Consider the following 19,941-nt stretch of genomic DNA (forward strand, 5'->3'; position numbering starts at 1 on the left):
TGCAGTTTAGTCATTGACAAGCTCTAAAATATATTCTAACCCGGCCCTCTCCATCTCTACCACCTCTACCCTAACCCCACCGATTAGCATCTTTTACTGTGACCGCTACTATCAGATCATATCTCTCCCTTGCTTAAGTTCCTTCAAAGGTATCTCATCCCATGTAAAACAGACAAAAAACTCCAAACCCCTTAACTTGGCCTACAAATCCCTAGGTGATCTGGCCTCTGCTTCTCTATCCATTCACATTTCCTGTCACCTGTACCGGCTACATAATCTGTGGGGCCCAGTACAAAGTGAAAATATAGTGGTCCTTGTTCAACAATTATTAAGAATCGCAAAAGGGCAATTAAGGCAGCAGAACATTAAACCAAGCATGGGGCATTTCTGAGAGTGGGGCTCCGTAGAATCGCACAGGTTGCATGCCCATTAAGCTGGTCTGCCTGTCATTCACCCCCTCACTCCAGGGGTCATCCTCTTGTTTCTGTTTTAGAGCCTTTGTACTAACTCTTCCTCTGCCTGGAATGCACTTCTGTTTCATCTTAGCTTGGCTCACTTCTTCTAGTTAGGGTCTCAGCTGGAATGTTACCAACTGAGAGAGGCCATCCATGACCTTCAACCTAACCTAGCCACCGAATCATTCTTTGTTGCTTCGCCACCCTGTTTTAACTCTTTGCCATGTACTTTACCTATTTCCTTTTTTAACTTATCTGTTTATTTATTGGCCATCTGTCCCTGATATGGGTTGAATTGTGTCCCCTTTCACTGCCCTAATTCCTATGTTGAAATCCTAACGCCCAGTACTGCAGCATGTGACCTTATTTGGAAATACGGCTGTTACAGATGTCATTAGTTAAGATGAGGTGGTTCTGGGGTACAGTGAACTCCTAATCCAATGTGGCTGGTGTCCTTATAAAAAGGGGAAGTCTGAACACAGACGTGTATGAACAGGAAGATGGGCATCTACAAGCCAAGGAAAGAGGCCTGAAACAGATTCTTCCTTCAAAGGAACCAACCCTGTCTACATCTGGATTTTGGATTTCTAGCCTCCAGATTAGTGAGACAATAAATTTCTGTTGTTTAAGCCAGTTTGTGGTACTCTGTTACAGCAGCCCTAGGAAACGAATACACCCTTCATTAGAACTAAACTCTCTGAGAGCAGTAACCTGGTTTGTCTATTTCACAACCGTCCCAGAACGTGCCTGTATTGTTACTTGGAACATGTCAGTACTGCTGTTTAACAGTTTCACTTGTATATATAAACCTGAAATCCTTTCAAGGGAAGAGTATTGCGGGTGTTCAAGAAAAACCTGTTGAGTACATTAAACCATTTCACTCATTTCCAGAATTTTTGCGGAGAGCGTTGGCAGTTGTAAAATGTGTGCGGACTGACAGGTCATAGCTCTTACTCTCCAGGCTGTATTAATATGCACGACGTGCTTTTAGCTCTTTGGACAAAGAGACCGTTACCTCGCAGGTTCCTCAAGTGGGACTCAGAAGACCGAACCGAGCTCCAGCCTTTTACAAGCGCTGGTCCTTGCCCCTTTTGGCATCTTGGTACTTGTAGTTTTGTCCACTGTATCTTTGCCCGAAAAATGAACGCTGAGACCACAACTCCCATCACCCCGCGAGAACTGGAGCCTTCAGAGCGCATCCTCTGGAGGGGGCGCCAGAGCCATTGACCAACCTTCTGGCCCAAGGGCCCGCCTTCCTCAGCCCAGGAGCACCCATGATTAGTCGGCTGCCCAGCCTCTCACCGGAGGGGGCGACAGTGAATGAAAGGGGGGCGTGTCGGTGCGCGTAGCTCGGCGGCGGCGGGGCTGCAACCCGCTGGAAGGTGAGAGCTGAGAAGCGGGTTTACGCTGCCGCTTTCATTGGCTTGGGGAGGATTCGGGGCGCCGGGGAGGGGGCCGGGGTGGGCAGCGGGCAGGGATGTTCCGCCTCGGTCGGCCTCTCTCGGACCATCCTGCCCTGGCGAATCCCCGGACCTAGCCGGGCGAACCCTCACTCGATGACCGACCCCCTCCCTCCCCTCCTTCCCTGACATTGGGTTGCCCCCTACCCCGGGCGTCGTCCAGCGGGTGGTATGGGCACGCGCTCATTCTGATGGCGCCAGGTCGCAAGGGCTCATTCTGATGGCGCCAGGTCGCTGGGGCAGTGACCGTCGCAGCGATGGTCACTTTGTCCGGGAGAAGCCATGGGAGGGGCAAGGCCTCGGTTCTCACCCTCGGGGGCCAAAGAGCATGTACAGTAACGGCTTCTGGTGATTTCTGCAGGGTCGTCTGGCTCCGGATGGGGAAGGATCCCCTTGTCTTGCGATCAGTTTAGCTGGTGAATCAAAGGTACAGTTGACCCAGAAATACTTTCTGTGAAAGTGGAAACTCTTCTTCAGAGTAGTTCCCCAGCACTCCGTGCGTTGGGGAAAGGAGTGAGTGAGTTCCCCAGCCCTTCTCGCTGTTTCCTGGAGGGTTTGGGAAGTCAATTTGGCATAGTGGTTAAGGATGTCACCTCTGGGATTCAAACGAATCTCTGTACCAATCCTAGCTTCAGCGTGTTATCTGTAAATCTGAACCTCAATTTCCTTCTCTGAAAAAGAGGATATAATGATTTTATCTACTGCACTGAGTTATTGTGAGATTAAAATTAATTAATGCTTGTAAAGTATTTCTTACAGTGCTTCATGAGGAGTAGCGCTCAGTACATGCTAACAATTGATGAACAGGTTTCCATTATTCTCCTGTTGGTGATACTTGAGGAGTGTTGTCAGAAAGAGTGGGTGGAATTCAAAGCTGCTTTTGGCACTGGAGTGAAGACAGTCTTGAGATCCCCTCAGGGGAATGTCGGAGTTGGTTGCAGGTACTAGTGTTGGCATCTGCCCTCTCCTGGAGGACATGAGCTGTACTTGGTTCATTTTTCTATTCCTGGCATCTTCCTTGTGTCAGGCATTGCTTGTAGCCAGTAACCGTTGAATTGGAACCGTGAGAAGGTTGGGAGTGTCACTGCCAGAATGTGGATAAATGTGCTTCTGGGAGCAGTGTACCCTAAAAGCTTCCTTTCCAGGAGAAGTGGTGAGCCTCAGCATGTGCCAGGGATGCAGAGCACTGAAGGCAAGTGGGATTGATGTGAATAAATACTTCCACATTGTATGCCAAATGCAGGACTGGAGAAAGGTTTGAAGAAAGTATGTGGATAGACTTTTGCAAAGTCAGGGGTTATTTATACAACCAGGTAGAATCTAGAATGTTTGCAGAGAGGAAGCCAGAGGAAATGGGTTTTGGGTACTATTGCTGGAAAGGAGTGTCTTCCAGTGAAAAAATGCAAGTACCTGGGCGGAGGCCCTGTAAATAAGACCATTCTACAAGTTAAGAAGTATTGGGCCTACTTAGGTATTTATCTCCCTGATTTACCAACTCCTTATCCCTCTGTGCCTCCTTTTTCTTCTTTGCTAAAAAGGAAAGGAAAAAAAAAAAAGCAATATATGCACACAGTAAAAGATCCTAACAGGACAGAAAGTTTATAAATGAAAAATGAAGGTCCTTCCACACACCTCTTATCCCTAGTCCCTCTCTTCAAGGATATCTGCTGTTAACTCTTGCTCATAAAACCTTCCAGAAAAAAATTCTTACATATACCAGCAAAAACATGTACATAGATCGGATCATACTGTACATTTTGTTTTGCATCTTGCCTTTTTCCTTAATATATCTTGGTGACTTTTTTATATGAACACAGACAGCTCTAGCTCATTAAATGCACAGTTGCATAGTATTCCACTGTGTGAATGTACCTCATTGATTTAACTTGTCCCCTATTGGTGGACATTCAGATTGTTTCTACTTTTGCACTTGAACAAAAACCTCGTGCAATGGACATCTCTGTACTTTTGACTTGATGTACTTTTGGGAATACATTCAAAAGGGTAAGTTTTTAGCCGTGAAATTTTGGGGACAAAAGATGTGTACATTTTAAGTTTTGATAAATATTGCCAAATTCCCCTCTAAAATGGTGTTCCAAATGACAGTTCCATCAACAGTGGATATTATTACATTGAAAAATGTGATTTTACCAGTCTGATAGGTTTTCTTTCAGTTCTGAGGAAGAACAGAATGTGGTATTTAAATGTAGCATTCTCTTGTGTCTTGTTTTCCCCTTAATATTTTGATTGCCAAAGCCAGGAAGGTTTAGAGTGGCTGGAAGAGGTGAGAATGACAGTGAAATCTTAGTCCTGTGAAAACTTTCAGAGCTGATTTATTTGGGAAGAGTAGAGTTTTTCAGATATCTGACAGTTCTCTTCCTTTCTGAACGAAAATGTTAATTTTAACTACTTTGGATGAAAAAAAAATTCCCAAAATTATAACTTCCTTGAGTCTAAAATGAATATAAAAAGAATCATCTTGATGACTTAGTCCCATCCATTATAGCCCTGGGCTATAATTTAGTGATGTCCTTAGGCCATTTTGAATATGTAGGAGCATTTAATACCCTTAGCCAAGTGGCCTCAGGCTGATATTTTGAAAAAATTTCTAGGTCTGTTTTTTATAACTTTTTTACCTTTTCCTAGCTGTCAGTTCTCACTTTTGTCAGTTTACTTGCTTAGAGAGGCTCCTCTACTTCTTTCCCTAATTGGTTCTCTAGCTTCTAAACTTAATGCATCACTTGTTATAAATATGTGTAAAGTAGGTGTAAATTGCTATTTAATGAGGTTGTTGTTGGTCTTTTATGAGTAAAGTCTGTTCGGTTAGTACATAGGCCTTGAGGGATCTATTTGGCCAGTGGAAAGAGTCTTTCTGGGGGGTGGAGGTGCCTCATTTCTGTTAGATGAGGTAATTGTTGTGTTCCATTTGTAGAAAGAAAGAGTGCTGAAGAGTTGTTAGCTGTGGTTGGCAGCTCTAACTAGGCCTTTTGGGACTCCGATAGAGGGAGAAGATGTAGGAACTTCTCAGAGCTCAGTGGGTCAGTAAATAAAAGGGGTAAGTTGATGGATGGCTACGTGGTTTGTGTGATGGGAAAAGATGGAGAGGAGAGCTCGGGGAAGGTCAGCTTCTGTCTTCCTCATTAGCAGATGGATTTTAAACTTGATTTATACTTGTTCTACTTAGCAGGTAAGAAAGGAGTATTGCTTTGTATTTAGCAAACCATCTTTGTCCAAAGCACTCTGCCAGGGGCTGTGGGGGAAATCTATGAAGTAAGACATGGCTCATGCCTTCAAATGGCTTATAGTCCACTGACAGAGAAGGTCCAGGACTAAAAATACAGAGGAGAGAACCAAGGGTCGTGGAGTCAATCAATTAGGAGTGTCTCCGTTGTAAGAGATAGAAAATCCAACTCAGACCAGCTAAAGCAAAAAGGGACTCAATTGGCTTCTGGCACAGCATGAGCTGGGGCTCAGATGGTGTCCCTGGGCTCCATCTGTTGCTCCTGCTTGAGCTGGGCTGTCATCTGTGTTAGGCTGGTTCCCCTTGTGGTGTGGCAGCAGCATCCCTCACATCCCACATGCCCACAGAGTAGAGAGCGCTCTTTTTTGGAGACCCCAGCAAACATTTCATTGCTTTTCATTGGCTCTGACCAAGTCACATGGCCATCTCTGAGCCAGTCACGGTGGTCAGAGGGTAAGATGTGTTGATGGTTTTAGCCTATGTTACCTCTTACACGTCCGGAGCCTGGGGATGGCACCAGCTTTATGTAAAGCACGTTGGCTGTGGTTGGGGCCAAGGATGATTCCACCAAAGCCAAAAAGGGCACTAAAACCATAAGAATGGAGAATGCATGCTGGCTAGCCCAAGCATCCACTAAATGTTTCCACAGACTTATGGTAATGGGTGTGAGCTGAGACTGTATTTGCCAGTCTCTAAGTTCTGTATTGGGATGCTGGAGACTCACCTGGAGACTGTAATTCTTAGATTCAGGTATTATTTATATTTTGAGCCTTGAAGAAAGTAGAATGTAATTTATAAGAGCATGAACTCTGGAGGTTTTGAGTCCTGGCTCTTTTGCAGCTGGATCATCTATCCTCTCTGAGTCTCAAAAGTACAGTATTAATAAGTACAGTATTGTAACGTATAATATTAGTACTTACTCGTAGGGTTTTTATAAAAATTCATTGAAAGAATCCATGTAAAATACTAAGTACTGCACCCATGTACAGTTAGGAATAGTTACTTTTCTTGTTTTCATCAGTTAACCCAGTTAGACAACCTTTGATTTTTGTTAGATCCCAAACAGCCCATATTATAAAGACATTACTCAACCAGGGTTTTTGGAAGAATTAAAAGAAAAACAAAACAAAACAAACAAACAAAAAACGAACATCTTATTTGTAAGGTTGGGATTTGTGAATTAACTGAAAAAAAAAAAATCTTGGCAGAGATCCAGGTTACTCCAAGCGCAGCAGCTGGTGGAGAAATGGAGATGCAATCCTATTACGCCAAGCTCTTGGGGGAGTTGAATGAACAGCGGCAGAGGGACTTTTTCTGTGACTGCAGCATCATTGTGGAAGGGCGGATCTTCAAGGCCCACAGGAACATCTTGTTTGCCAACAGCGGCTATTTCCGAGCCCTGCTCATTCACTACATCCAGGACAGCGGGCGGCACAGCACCGCCTCCTTGGACATCGTCACCTCCGACGCCTTCTCCACCATCTTAGACTTCCTCTATTCTGGAAAGTTGGATTTGTGTGGGGAGAACGTGATTGAAGTTATGTCGGCTGCCAGCTACCTGCAGATGAACGACGTGGTGAACTTCTGCAAGACATACATCAGATCATCCCTAGACATCTGCGGAAAGATGGAGAAGGAGGCCGCTGTGGCTGCAGCGGTGGCAGCAGCGGCAGCGGCAGCGGCAGCGGCAGCAGCGGCTCACCGGGTGGAGAGTGGAAGCCCCAGTTCAGGCAGGGAAGGGACCTCCTGTGAGACCAAGAGCTTGGTCTCTCCAGCCGAGGGGGAAGAGAGTGTGGATCGGCCAAGAGAGTCCCCCCGTGGTGACTGCAGAGGCTGCCACCCTCTGGCACTGGTGGGGAAAGACAGCCAGGGCAGTGGCTCAGTGGACAGCGACCGCTCCATTCGACCCAAACAGATGGAGCCCAAGGTGGAGTTCGATGCCGAGGGAGTGGAGGTGGAGGTGGGCGGACAGCTGCAGCAGCGTACTGCCCCGCTGAGCCTGGCCCACGGGGAGGAGGGTTTGCCCAGAGGCCAGGCGGTCGACTTGGCTTACAGTAACTACCATGTGACGCAATTCCTGGAGGCGCTCCTGCGCCACAGTGCCATCCAGAGCAAAGAGGACGCGGACCAGCACTTTTCTCGGAGTTTGGAGGGAAGACCAGGTGGTGCAGAAGTAGCAGCCATGAGTTCCATGATGGATGTGCAGACTGACTGGTATGGAGAGGACTCAGGTGAGCTCCATGAGCCTCCATCGTCTCTGCCACTCATTTAGCACACACTTGTGTGCCTTCTGGTCTCCCACTGTCATCCTCATCACTGGCATTGTCACTATTATCATCATCACCATCATCATCACCACCGCCACTGTTATCACCACGTTATCACTGCCACCACCACCAGTAGGTATTAATTGAGCACCTGCTGTGTGCAGGGCATTGCCTCTTCACGTATGTTTGTCTTTTACCTCTGCAACTAGAGTATAAGCATGTTGAGTGCAGTATGGAGACATGGAAAGAACCCATTCTCTTCCACTAACCAGCAGAGAGACTTTGGTTAAATCATGACATTTCTTTGAACCCTTTTTGTTCAGGAGATAATCACCCCCACCTTGCCTTTCTCACAGGGTTGAGGACCAAATGAAAAGGTTTTCAGAATTTTTTCTCACATATGAGAACATGTTCTATACAGGTAGGAAATTTATCCTACTTTGTGTCAATCATGGTGCCTGGCCCATGTAGACACTCAGTTAACATGCTGTGGTTGATGGTGTGATTTACTGGAGAATATTTTAGAGTTGAATTTGGTTTCATGTGAGTAAATTTCTTGTATCCTTTGGTAGACTTTTTAAACAGGAGAAAATCAAACAAAAATTTAATAACATGAACACATAGGAGAGACCCAGGAAAACTGAGTCTGTCTGGAGACTTTTAATTTCTTTCTTTTTTTTCATTTTTACAGTTTTTAATGAAAGATTACTTCATTCCTGCATCTAAATTTCATTTTTTAAAAAATCAAGAATGCTCTGTATGTCTGATTAAAACTTGACTTGAAAAACTTGAAAGTACGGTTTCTGGTCCTCAGAGACAGTGGCTTAACCAGCAGGTAAAAGGTAGTGGCTGTTTTCAGTGACTACACTCTGGGAACTTGTTGAAATCTAATTTCCGTGTATATAGTAGCACTTCACAGACTGTGTCCCCCTTTCCCATCCATCAGCCCTTCATAATGCCACATGAGTTAGGTAGAAGAAGTGTGGAGAAACTGAGACCCAAGAGGGTTTAGTGAGTTTCTTAAGAATGCAGAGCTGGTAAATGTCACAGCTAATACTAGCAACCCTGGCTGGCTTCGTTTCACTCATAAAACAAACTGTGAAGGCAGTACAAGCGGACAGAGGATTTCAGTGCACTGGTTTTGTCTGTCAACCCCTCTGCCTGTAAGCACAAGTATCAAGAAATAGTAATTCAGCTGTACGTCACCCTCATTCAAGTCCATCTGTCCATCTGTAGAGGCAGCTTTCCAGCTACAGGGGTCTGGGGCAAGGCAGCCACCCCAGCCGCTTGCCATGCCTGTTGTCCGCCAGGTGTTGATTCGGTTCACCTGGCTCTGGGCTACATTTATTCCAAGTGCCAAGGCACAGAGTAGGACTGATTTGTTTGGTTATTCCTTTATTTGCTCAAATATTTGAGCACCTTCCTTGTGAAGATACAAAGATAAGTCTGATGTGGCTCCAGCTCTCAAAGAAATGATGGTGTCTTAGAGGAGTTAAGAGGTGTGTAAATGGCACCGTGTGGTAGAAAGGTACTAGGGCTGGAAGACAGATGGAGGTGTGAGTTTCACAGTAGTCCAGAAGCAGAACTGGCTTCCTACTGGTAGGTCAGAGAGGCTTTATGAGAGTGGCATCTGAGTACTCACTGCTATATATAAAAGAGATAAACAACAAGGACTTACCGTATAGCACAGGGAACTATATTCAGTATCTTGTTATAACCTATAATGGAAAAGAATCTGAAAAAAAATATATGTATACATATAACAATCACTTTGCTTTACACCTGAAACTAACATAATATGGCAAATCAAACTATATTTCAATTAAAAAAAAAGTGGCATCTGAAGGTAAGAAGAGAAGACATGGGGAGAAATTGTAGCCAGATCATGGAAAAGCTTAAATGATAAAATGTGGGTTTCTATCTGTAGGCACAGGAGAATTTTTAGTAGTTTCAGAGCTTGGGAGTGGACAGGAGAGATTAATTTGGCCTCAGCACAAGATGGTGCAGAGATGGGAGACGCGGGCAGGGAGACGGTCAGGAGGCTGTTACAGTAGTTCTGTGTTCACATTGCTCATCTCTGACACTAACAGACACTGTCAAAGCACATGGTCCTCCTATAATCTCTCCTCCCCTGGACCTCCCATCCCCAGCTCCAGCACCTGCCATTGCTTCTTGAAAAGTTCATCTATATCGGCCACCTCCACTGTTTTACTTCCCAATCTTTTCTCAGCCCACTGTGCTCTGACACTACCACCAACTCCCCCTTCCCTGAAACTACTGTCACGAGGTCAGCTCTACATTTCCAAGGCCGATCCAGGGAGTGATTTTCAGGTGTTATCTTTCTTGACTACTCTTGGTAGTTAACTCTGATCTTTCCTTCTTGAAATTCTTTCCTCCCCTGGCTTCTGACACTACAAGTACCCATTGCTCTTACCTCTGCCCATTCCTTTTCAGCCTCATCATAGGGTCATTTAATGTCAGTGTGTCAGCATTCCACCATTGCCTTGCTTCTTCAACATCTTATCATTCCTGTTCATTCATTCATTTAACGGATATTTACTGAGCACTTCCTATATGCCAGGGACTATTCATCGCAGTGAACAGAAGACAGTCTTTGTCCTCATGGAGCTGATATTCTAGCATAGGGAGCCGGACAATAAACCAATAAGTACATATATAGTATGAAGAAGAACTAAAGCAGGGACAAAGTTGATAGAAAGTGAAGGGGATGCTGTTTTATTTAGTGTTGACCAGGAAGGCCTTTCTAACAGGTTGCCTTTAAGTGAGCAAACTGTAGAGATATCAGGGAGAACATTCCAGGCAGAGGGAAGAGAAAGGTGCAAAGGCCCAGGTGCAGGATCACACTTGGCAAGTGAATGAAAGGAACAGCAAGGATGCTGGTGTGGCTGGAGTGGAGTGAGCAAGGCAGAGAGTGGTGGGGGATAAGGTCAGAGAGGTTGAGTGAGGGCAGACTGGGGAGGGTGTTGAAGGCCATGAGAAGGCCTTTGAATATTGCTCTTAGAAGGAAATCCACTAGAGGGTCTTGGCAGAGAGTGACTTGAGATGACATATATTAAAAGGATCCCTCTGGGTATTGTGTGCTGTCACCTCCTAAGTGGGCCTCTTGCTCTCCTGTTGACCAGAGGGGAGCATTGACTATAGGGGAGCATAGGTGGGAGCAGCAGGACCGTTTAGGAGGTAACTGCAATAACCCAGGTGAGAGCTGTGCTCCTTGAATCAGTGTGGTAGCAGTAGAGAGGTGAGATGTGGTTGGATTAGGACTATACTGTCTCTGAAAGGTAGAGCTGACCAGATTTGCTAATGACTTATATAAGTGGTATGAGAAAAAGAGGCATTAAAGGTGACCTTAAGGTTTTTAGCTTGAGTGATTGACTTAAATGTTATGTTTGTGGTGCCTTTTGGATATCCCATTGAAGACGTGCAGTAAGTAATTACATCTATATGTTTGGAGTTCTGGGGAGAAATCAGAGCTGAGTTATAAATTTGGGAGTCATTAATGGGTCCATGGAATTTAAAATCTGTATGTTCCATGAACCTATAGATCTAGAAGGAGAAGACAAGAGATCTAAGGACTGAGCCCTGACCCAACATTTAGAGGTCAGGAAAATAGGGGAACCAGCTAAGGAAACTGAGAAGGGGCAGCCAGTGAGGTAGGAGGGAATCAAGAAAGAGTGATAGATGCCAAGAGGAGAAAATGTTTCAAGAAAAAGGAGAAATCAACTATGTCCAGTACTGTGTATAGGCAGATTGAGAACTGATCATTGGGTTTAGTAATGGAGAGGTCACTGATGAGCAGTATCAATGAAGTGGTGGACAAAAGACCAAACAGAGTAGGCTTAAAAGAGAACTCAGACGTAGACGTGAAGATAGTGAGTATAGATGCTTCTTTCAAGAAATTTTGCTGTGAAGGGAACAAAGAAATGCTTCCTGGCTGAAGGGGCATATGAGGTTAAGGTTTTTATTAAGGTGGAGGATCTAAAAGCATTTATTTACTGATGAGAATGATCCAGGAGAGAGGAAGATAAATGATAATGGAAGAGTGAGGGACAATGGATAGATAGAGGAGAGATGGGGGTCCCATGTATAAGTGGAGGGATGGTCTCGCCTTGGATGGGAGGGAGAACAATTCATTCATAGTAACAGGAGTGAAAGCGGATTAGATGTGTTCATATTGGAGGTTGGGGGGTGGCTGGGACCATGTAGGCATTCTCTTTGCTTGCTCCACCTTCTCAATGAAATAAGAAGCAAGGACAGCAGCTGACAATGAGGAAGGGGTAGGAGGGGGGGGGAGATTTGAGCAGAGGGAAGGTATGAAATAGTCACTGAGAAGAGTGGGAGAGTGAATGAACCAGGGAAATACTTAGGATTCTTGGGCAGAACCAAGGGCTCTTTTGATATTATAGTAGTCAGATGGTGATGGTTGGATTGATTTAAAGTGAGACCGGACCAGAGTTGTGCATTTTTTTCCAGTGATGTTAACTTGCCTTGTTTCACCTACAGAATAGGCAGAGGGTTATATTGAACTAGATGAATGCAGATAGAGGGAGATAGTGGACCAAGGCAGCTGAGGGTATATGCAAAGGAGTGGTTTCATTGATGGGCTATAGGCACTCAGCTGGGGAAGGAGGGGAATGAGAACTCGAGGAGGGGAAGGGCAGTAAAATGGCAGTATAGTCCATGGCTTGGACATCCCAGTAGAGAAGGAACACCTACGGGGTGAGCTGGAAAGATATAAAACGGTGATTGGAAAGTGGAGCGCTTGAAATGTGGGTTATGGAGTGAGTACAGTTATTGGCAATATCTAGGTATGGGGCCATGATTCTCATCCCTGTCTGTACATTAGACTGGGAAGGATGCTTTAAAAATATGATGCTTGGGTCCCACCCCACCCATTAGCTTGGGATGGGGATTGGACATCAGTATTTATTTTCATTTTAAGCTTCCCAGATGATTCTAATATGCAGGCAGAGTTGAGAGCTCTTTGTCTAGGATTGGGTGGCTGAGGTGGAGTGGAGGATAAGGTCTTTGGAAGAAAGGAGGTCCGGGAACAGAGAGGCCAGGGTGTTGCAAGCGTCATTTTTAGTATTCACACCAAGAATTATGCCAGGAGTTGTGTCTGAAGGCAATGTGATCAAATCTCCAAGGAGTGAGGGGATGGTCTAGGGGCTCCTGGATAACTGTAACAAGGATGGGTAGCAGTATCATCTGATGGGATGAGCTCCGAAAGATCTTAGGGTTTTTAAGGAAGGAGGGAGGGACAGTGGTCTGGAGATGACAGTGAAGCACAAGGAAGACCCACCCTCCCCTGATCCAGGGTGTCAAGGCAGTGGGTTAAGGGAAGCAGGGTGCTTAGGGGAGAGCCAGACCTCAGTTAAAGCAACCACTCCAATCTGCTGAGGACTCTCAAAACTGTATTCTTCTCTTCTTTCCCTGAGCTCCAGATTTATCTGTCTAACCCAGATATTCCCCCATGGATGCTCTGAGCCTGCCTCAAACATCGTAAAACCCAAACCGACCTTCTCATCCATCCTGCTCCTGCTTTTCCTCCTGTGTTCCCTGCCTCGGTTTATTCCACCGTCACCCACCAAGTCAGCTAACCCAGAATCAGTGTCATTTAGAATCTTCTCTTTCCCTACTCTCTCCTCCCCAACGTGGTCATCGAGTGCTATTAATTTTACTTCTCAAACCTTTCTCCTCCTCTCCACCTCCACAGCCGTGGCTTTAATTCACGTCATCGCTCATCCTCTCCCACCTGGACTTCCTGCCTTTAATCTTGCCTCTCTTAAATCCTTCCCCTGCATTATCCCCAGAGGGATCCTTTAAAAGTCAAGTTTCACCTTGTACCTTCCCAGCTTAAAACCCCACCTGCTTAGAGAATAAAGTCCAAGTTCCTTAACATATCAGCATTGCAGAGGCAGGGATTTTTGTATTTTCCGTTCACTGCTGTGTCCCCAGGGCTTAGAACACAGCCTGGTACATCATAGGTGCTCAGTATAAATTTGTTGAATAAATGCATGAACGTGACCTTCTTGACCATTCCTTGCCCTTTCCTTGGCTTCATTCCTCATCCCTCTCCACCCCACTTAATATTTCATATTCTCATTTACCTCTGTACCTAAGCATGTGTTGTTCCCCTGCCTGAGATACCTTTCTCTTTCTCAAACTCCCAGTGAACTCCTATTCATCCTTTAAAACCTTGCTCAAAGGTCATCTCTCCTGTGAAATCTTCTCTGAACTCCAGGAGAGAATTCATTACTTTCTTTTCTACATTTCTTCATCACTTTGAACTTTGCATGTGTTATATTATATTGTATGAATTTGTTTCCATGTCTTTCTCTCCTGCTACACTTAACTTCTTGAGGGAAGAAACAGGTATCTTGGTAAAGATGCACCTTGACACAGTGCCTCGCATGTAATAGGCATTCAGGTGAACTGGTTTTTTTTGGAGCAATCATCATAAGAGAGGAAGGAAAGTGTTGTGATAATTCATACTTCTCTGATGGAAAAGTAGTTAACAGTTGTTTTTTTCCAAGGATTAACACTGGACCCATTTTACTGAATGTTTTTATAGTCGGGAAGAAGGTGATAGTACAATGCCAGGCTGATGGGGATAAATGATGGGAAGAGTCCACAGTGCCAGAGGAGTGAGCAGGAAACTGACATCTCAGTACCAGTGTGATCAGTGAGAAATAAATAATCCAACATATATATGCAGTGTTGAGCCATGAGCTGCTGCTTTTATTCTGGGAAACAGATTTTGGAGTCACTATAGATTATGCAAAATGTTAAGCATTATCAGGATGGGAACTAGAAACTAAAGAGAATAATCTTCACCCGTACATAGAATGATGTTGGGTTCTCACTTGACATTCAGTTTGCCATACTTTTGGCAGCACCTCAGGAGAGGTAAAGCCCTATTAGGTGTCCTGAGAAGGTCCCAGAGAAAAGGAGTTACTCCCGTGTTAAGAGAGACCACAAGAGCCTGGCCAGCTTAATCAGGAAAGAAACACCCAGGTGATGATGATGTGACAAAAATGGTTAACATTTATGAGCGCTTACTATATGCCAGCTGCTGTGCTTTAGGCATTACCTCATTTCATTCTTACCACAATCCTGTGAGGTGGGAACTATTATCATCCTTATTTTACAGATGAGTAAAGCACAGAGAAGTTAAGTGAGATGTGCAAGGTCACACAGCTGGTAAGTGGTAGAGCCAGGACTTGAACTCAGGTTTCTGTGCCTGGAAAGCTTGAGTTACTAGTGCCTCCACATATAATATGATGTGATCAAAGTCTGTAAAATTCTGAAGGGCATGGATAGAGGAGACAAATCTTGGAATACCACAATAAGGGTAACTCAGGAAACTTGAAAGGAACAGTTTTTATACATGTGGGTAATAATCATGTTGTCACCTTAACGGGTGTAGGAGCAAGGTGGAAAAAAAAGTTCTAAAAAATTTAAGTGAATTTTTAAGATATTTGATGATTTCAGATGTATAGAGTTAATATGAACTCCAAACAATGTAGGGTCTGCATCACAGCAAACCACTTCTACACATGCCTGGAAGCTATTATTAGGAGCTGCTGTCAAAGAAAGCTTGAATCCTGACCCAGTGGTCTGTTCCATCATAATAGTTTTTTCAAACTTTTGAGGGTCATTAAATCAACTCAGGGGGTTTGTATTAGCCAGCTCAGGCAACCATAACAGAATACCACAGACTGAGCAGTTTAAACAACAGAAATTTATTGTCTCACAGTTTTGGAGGTGCAGAGTCCAAGATCAAGGTGCCAGCAGGGTTGGTGTCTGGTGAGAGCTCTCTTTCTGGCTTGTAGACGACTGCCTTCTTGCTGGTCCTCACATGACATTTCCTCTGTGCAAGAGTAGGGAGAGAAAGCCATCTCTGGCATAGTTTCCTCTTCTTATAAGGACACCAGTCCTACCAGATTCGAGCTCTACCTTTACAACCTCATTTAACCTTAATTACCTCCTTAAAGGCCCTGTCTTCACATATAGTCACATTGGAGGTTATGGCTTCAATGTATGAATTTGAGGGGGATGAAATTCAGTCTATAGCAGGGTCTCAATCATTATTGTCCTAAAATGAAATCAAAGAGAATAGACATTATCAGAGTGAGTATTATTTTGGGAAGCTTTTCAAGTTGTCCACATGAAGGTATATGTGTTCTAAGGTTGTAATATAAGCTGTGTTTTCTAACTGTGAGCCACAGAGAAGTTTCAAAGCTGAGGCCTTACAGCATTCCTTGCAATCTTATATCAGAAGCCCACCTTCTCCTCTGGCTGACTGGGAACCAGAGTTGCAAGTTGCAGACAATGTTTTGCTGTTAGCTGCTGGTGGAGTTGGGGTCCTTCTTCTCGACCTGGGCTGGTCGAACTCCCCTGCTCTGGATCCCGTCCATTGCAGGGCGGCCAGTGTTGTTGCTGCTTACAGTACCATTTGGTTCCCCAGGTGGTGTGCTGGTGGTGCCCATCAAGCTGCACAAGTGTCCTTTCTGCCCCTACACTGCCAAACAGAAGGGCATCCTTAAGCGGCACATCCGCTCACACACGGGGGAGCGGCCCTACCCCTGTGAGACCTGCGGCAAGAGGTTCACCCGACAGGAGCATCTGCGGGGCCACGCGCTCAGCGTAAGTGGAGGAGCCGGCGGTTCTCTCAGGACGGTGGGGTGGGAGTGGGGGTGGTTCATGACGTTTGTCTAACGTGAGGGCAAAAGGCCAGCCTGTCTTTCTCTTTTCTGTCCACTGGGGTATTTCCAGAGAATTTTAAACATGTATTTCTGCTACTAAGTTACACCTGGGTTGGTGGCACTTAGAGAAAGTTAAAACTTACATGGTAACAGACTAGTTTTCTTAGGAGGAAAGTTAAGAAAGTTTAGACCCTAGTCAGGGATGGTTGTCAAAAGGCAGAGAACACTGAGGCTTAGACAGGGGATTGTGGGTCTGTTCCCTGTGGTGTGATGCCAGAGGTAAGCTGCATTCTCGGTTTCCCACCCAACCTCAGCACCCCGGGGTGGGGAAGAGATATACTGCCATTTATAGGGCTACCTGTGAGCAGCAAAGAGGACCCCTGCCCAAGCGGACCTCCCCTCCCACTGGCTGCTGCCTAGGATTCTGTCTCCCATGTGAGTGGGTGATTCCTACCTGCTAAAAAGCATTCAGGCCATTTAGAAAGGCATTGCATTTAAGATCGTCTTTGAGCAAGGCAATCAGTCTTTGGAAAATCCAACATAAAAATGGTTTGGATTTCAAAAGACACTATCAAGAATGTGAAAAGACAACCCACAGAATGGGAGAAGAATCTTTGTGAATCATTTATCTGCTAAGGATCTAATAACCAGACAACAATAGGTCCCTGGGTACCTTTAAGATAGTTTCATTGGTTGGAATCCTCATTCCCTCTATTTTTCCACTTTGTACGAGGTCCAGTCTACTGCAGCCCAAAGAGGTGGTCTCCAAAGGCTCCATCAGGTTGCAAGGGTCACATACACACTCGGGTTGGCTCAGGCATTGGGGGTTTAGCATAGGCAGCCCAGGAAACCTCAGGGGAAGCAGGGACAAAGGTCAGGATGTAACGGCAACTCCAGCAACCTGGGTATCGTTGTTGGCCCTTCTCCTGCATCAGCCTCTCTCTGTCACTGCCTCTTGTGTGTATCCTGCATCCAGAGCTCTCTAAAAGAGAGGCTCTGATTGATTCACAGATCCCCTATTGGCTGGAGTTCCTGAAAAGTGCATGCATTAGAAAGATAGTTCCTTATACAGAGGGGACCCCTGGGACTGCTGCCCTCACAAGGAGCTGCATGGAGTAGGAGATCAGGTTCTCTTTTCATAAGTAAGGAATGCATTTATCAATGAAAAAGTCAAGGGTGAAGCATCTGCTGGCACTTTTAGAGAATACACTGTCTGGCAAATCTGCCTTCCTAATAACTAAACAATCCAAGGTACGTAAGAGGCCATGCCTAAAATCCTAATCGGTTCACTGAGTGCCCTTTATATGCCAGGCACTAGGGATGTAGTAACAAATGTGACAGAGGACAGAGAACATGAATGAGGATAGTCCATGACCTCTTGGAGCTTAGAATCTAGTGAATTTTACCAATGATTTGTTAGAAATAAAACAAAGGGAGAAGTATAGGTGAGACTATGTAGCTGGGGGACCTAATCTGGCCTGGAGCATCAGAGAAGACTTCCTTGAAAGTCATTAGTGGGAATTCCCTGGCGGTCCAGTGGTTAGGACTCTGAGCTTTCACTGCCGAGGACTCGGGTTCCATCCCTGGTTGGGGAACTAAGATCCCCGTAAGCTGCGCGGTACAGCTGGGGGGGTGGGGAAAAAGGCATTAGTAAGGAGGGAGAGGTGACGGGGGGGGGAGGAGGGCACACTCCACGCATGTCTGATGGCCCTGGGGTGGAAAGGACCTTGGTGAGGCTGAGACTGTGGCAGAGAGAGCAAGAGGGAGAGTGGTGAGAAATGAGACTGGAGGGTCAACGAGGGGCCATGTCTCATGGGGCCCTGAAGGCCATGACTCAACCCCTTTTCTGTGACATTTACTGTGCTGGTGATTTTAGGTCCATAGGTCCAACCGTCCAATTATCTGCAAGGGCTGCAGAAGAACCTTCACAAGTCACCTGTCGCAGGGGCTGCGGCGCTTCGGGCTGTGTGACAGCTGCACCTGCGTTACAGACACACATGATGATGACGACGAATTGATGCCCATCAACCTTAGCCTGGTGGAGGCTTCGTCCGAGAGCCAAGAAAAGAGTGACACAGACAATGACTGGCCAATCTACGTGGAGTCTGGTGAGGAAAACGACCCCGGCGGAGAGGATTCGGATGATAGACCCCAAGTTCAGCCCAGCTTATTAGATGGAGAGATGCTTACGTAGCAATAAATTAGTGGAGAAGCGGGTTTAGAATTTGTTCTTGCCAGTTCTGTGGTTGAAAGCCACCCTTTGTCCAATTTTGTGGAACCCTGAGAGGAACATTTTTTCACTGTTAATTATTTGCATTTCTGTTAGACTACATGGTGGAGGTTGGATTCTGTGACTCAAGGGACTTTTTAGTGCCGCCCCTGATTTCTGAAAGCTTTCTGAGTGAATCAAGGTTGGCTCTGAGGCGTCCCGTTTTTCCTGCCGTGCATCCAAACTCTGGTTGGGAGGGAGATAAGAAAATCTCCATACTTTTTTCATAGTGTCTCAATCTTTCTGCATTCCTGTGTCGTCATCCTCTTTCTCTGAAAAGGTGGGCAAGAACATATTAAGTTTTGAGATCAATCTTACTTCTGCCAAGCCTCTCCTAATGAATTCCGTACTTTAATTTTCTGGTGAAGTATTAAGGAGAAAGTTTCCTTGATATAAGGCAGACAGGGCCGTCTGGCTATATGACCGTAAAAATTACTTTCTAAATCTAAGATTGCAGTTTTAAAGTCTGGGGGCATTTATGTGCAGACAAGCATGGAAATGAGCTGAGAGTTTCCTTATGGCACTGTGACTTGCCCCGTTGAATTAAATTTTAAGTTAGCCCCGGGAAGGGAGCCTGAGAGCCCAGGTCTGGGTGGTTTCCCTGTCTGGCTTGGGATTTAACAATTCTTTGCACACAAATAACCTGTTTTATGATCATAAAACAAGGCATTTGGGCAAAACTCAAAATGCTCCTATGCATTTTCCAGCCATTTCCAAGAGCCACTGCTGTGTAACCTGGAAATGCAGCCACCACTGACATTCCTTTACTTCGTTTATGAATAGAACTTTAATTGGAGGGAAAAGGTAAGCCAATATAAGCAAGTTATATGTCTAAATTGTTTATCTTTTAAAAGATCCTTTGGAGGGAAAGAGAAGGTTACTAGAAGAACAGGTTTTTAAAACAAGTCTGCTTTTCACCCACTTTGCAGCCATGCAATTATTCTAACAAAAGAGATTGTACTTCTTTAAAAGTCTAAAGAGCAGGAAATATTAGGGATTAAAGATATTTAAGGCACTTTCATAATTTTGTCTTATGTTAAAGTATCCAAAATGAATTTTCTTCCTTTAATTTTACTATAGTTGTATTTCAAAAGATGGTAAAAAACAAAACAAAAACACTTTCCTTTCTGCCTCTTGAACAAAAAGAGATAATCAAAAAATTGTAAATTGGCTTGTGAATAAATGTTAGCATTGAAGGGTTCAGGAGGTATTTAAACTGTACTTCTCAATAGAAGTTAGAACCCTAGGATGGTGCTGGCCCCAGACAGCAGCTGAATTCCTGGATCCCAGTCCACACAGTAGGACCACACATTGGCCTGAAGTAGACTGGAAGTTTAAAAACCAGTCTATTAACAGAGATAGTTGGAAAATTATTGTTCTAGATCAAGAATTACACATTGAAAATTTTCAAGGACCAGAAACACTTCTTACCAGAAATGAAAATATTAGCATTGTTTTAAAAGCAGGACCTTAGCAAAAGGGAAACCTAAAAGGAGGTGTAGAAGATATACTTTGCAGGGAGT

The 19,941-nt window shown here is 44.9% G+C and overlaps 1 protein-coding gene across 1 annotated transcript; it reads left to right on the forward strand.

Moving 5' to 3' along the window:
• The first annotated feature begins 1,791 nt into the window (after positions 1-1,791).
• Positions 1,792-19,221, forward strand: ZBTB8B (zinc finger and BTB domain containing 8B). Its single transcript, XM_036869328.1, has 4 exons — positions 1,792-1,837; positions 6,365-7,387; positions 15,912-16,090; positions 18,026-19,221. The coding sequence occupies exons 2-4, from the start codon at positions 6,403-6,405 to the stop codon at positions 18,341-18,343; spliced, it is 1,482 nt and encodes a 493-aa protein (XP_036725223.1). The 5' UTR covers positions 1,792-1,837; positions 6,365-6,402; the 3' UTR covers positions 18,344-19,221.
• The last annotated feature ends 720 nt before the right edge of the window (positions 19,222-19,941 follow it).

The sequence above is a fragment of the Balaenoptera musculus genome, chromosome 1 (assembly GCF_009873245.2).
Source record: "Balaenoptera musculus isolate JJ_BM4_2016_0621 chromosome 1, mBalMus1.pri.v3, whole genome shotgun sequence".
NCBI lineage: Eukaryota > Metazoa > Chordata > Mammalia > Artiodactyla > Balaenopteridae > Balaenoptera > Balaenoptera musculus.

Bases quoted from the DNA above. Each gene is read 5' to 3' on its own strand.
- ZBTB8B (XM_036869328.1), top strand. From the start codon at position 6,403: ATGGAGATGCAATCCTATTACGCCAAGCTCTTGGGGGAGTTGAATGAA. The intron at 7,388-15,911 runs GTGAGCTCCATG...TTGGTTCCCCAG, and splicing joins CTGGTATGGAGAGGACTCAG to GTGGTGTGCTGGTGGTGCCC. The intron at 16,091-18,025 runs GTAAGTGGAGGA...TGGTGATTTTAG, and splicing joins TGCGGGGCCACGCGCTCAGC to GTCCATAGGTCCAACCGTCC.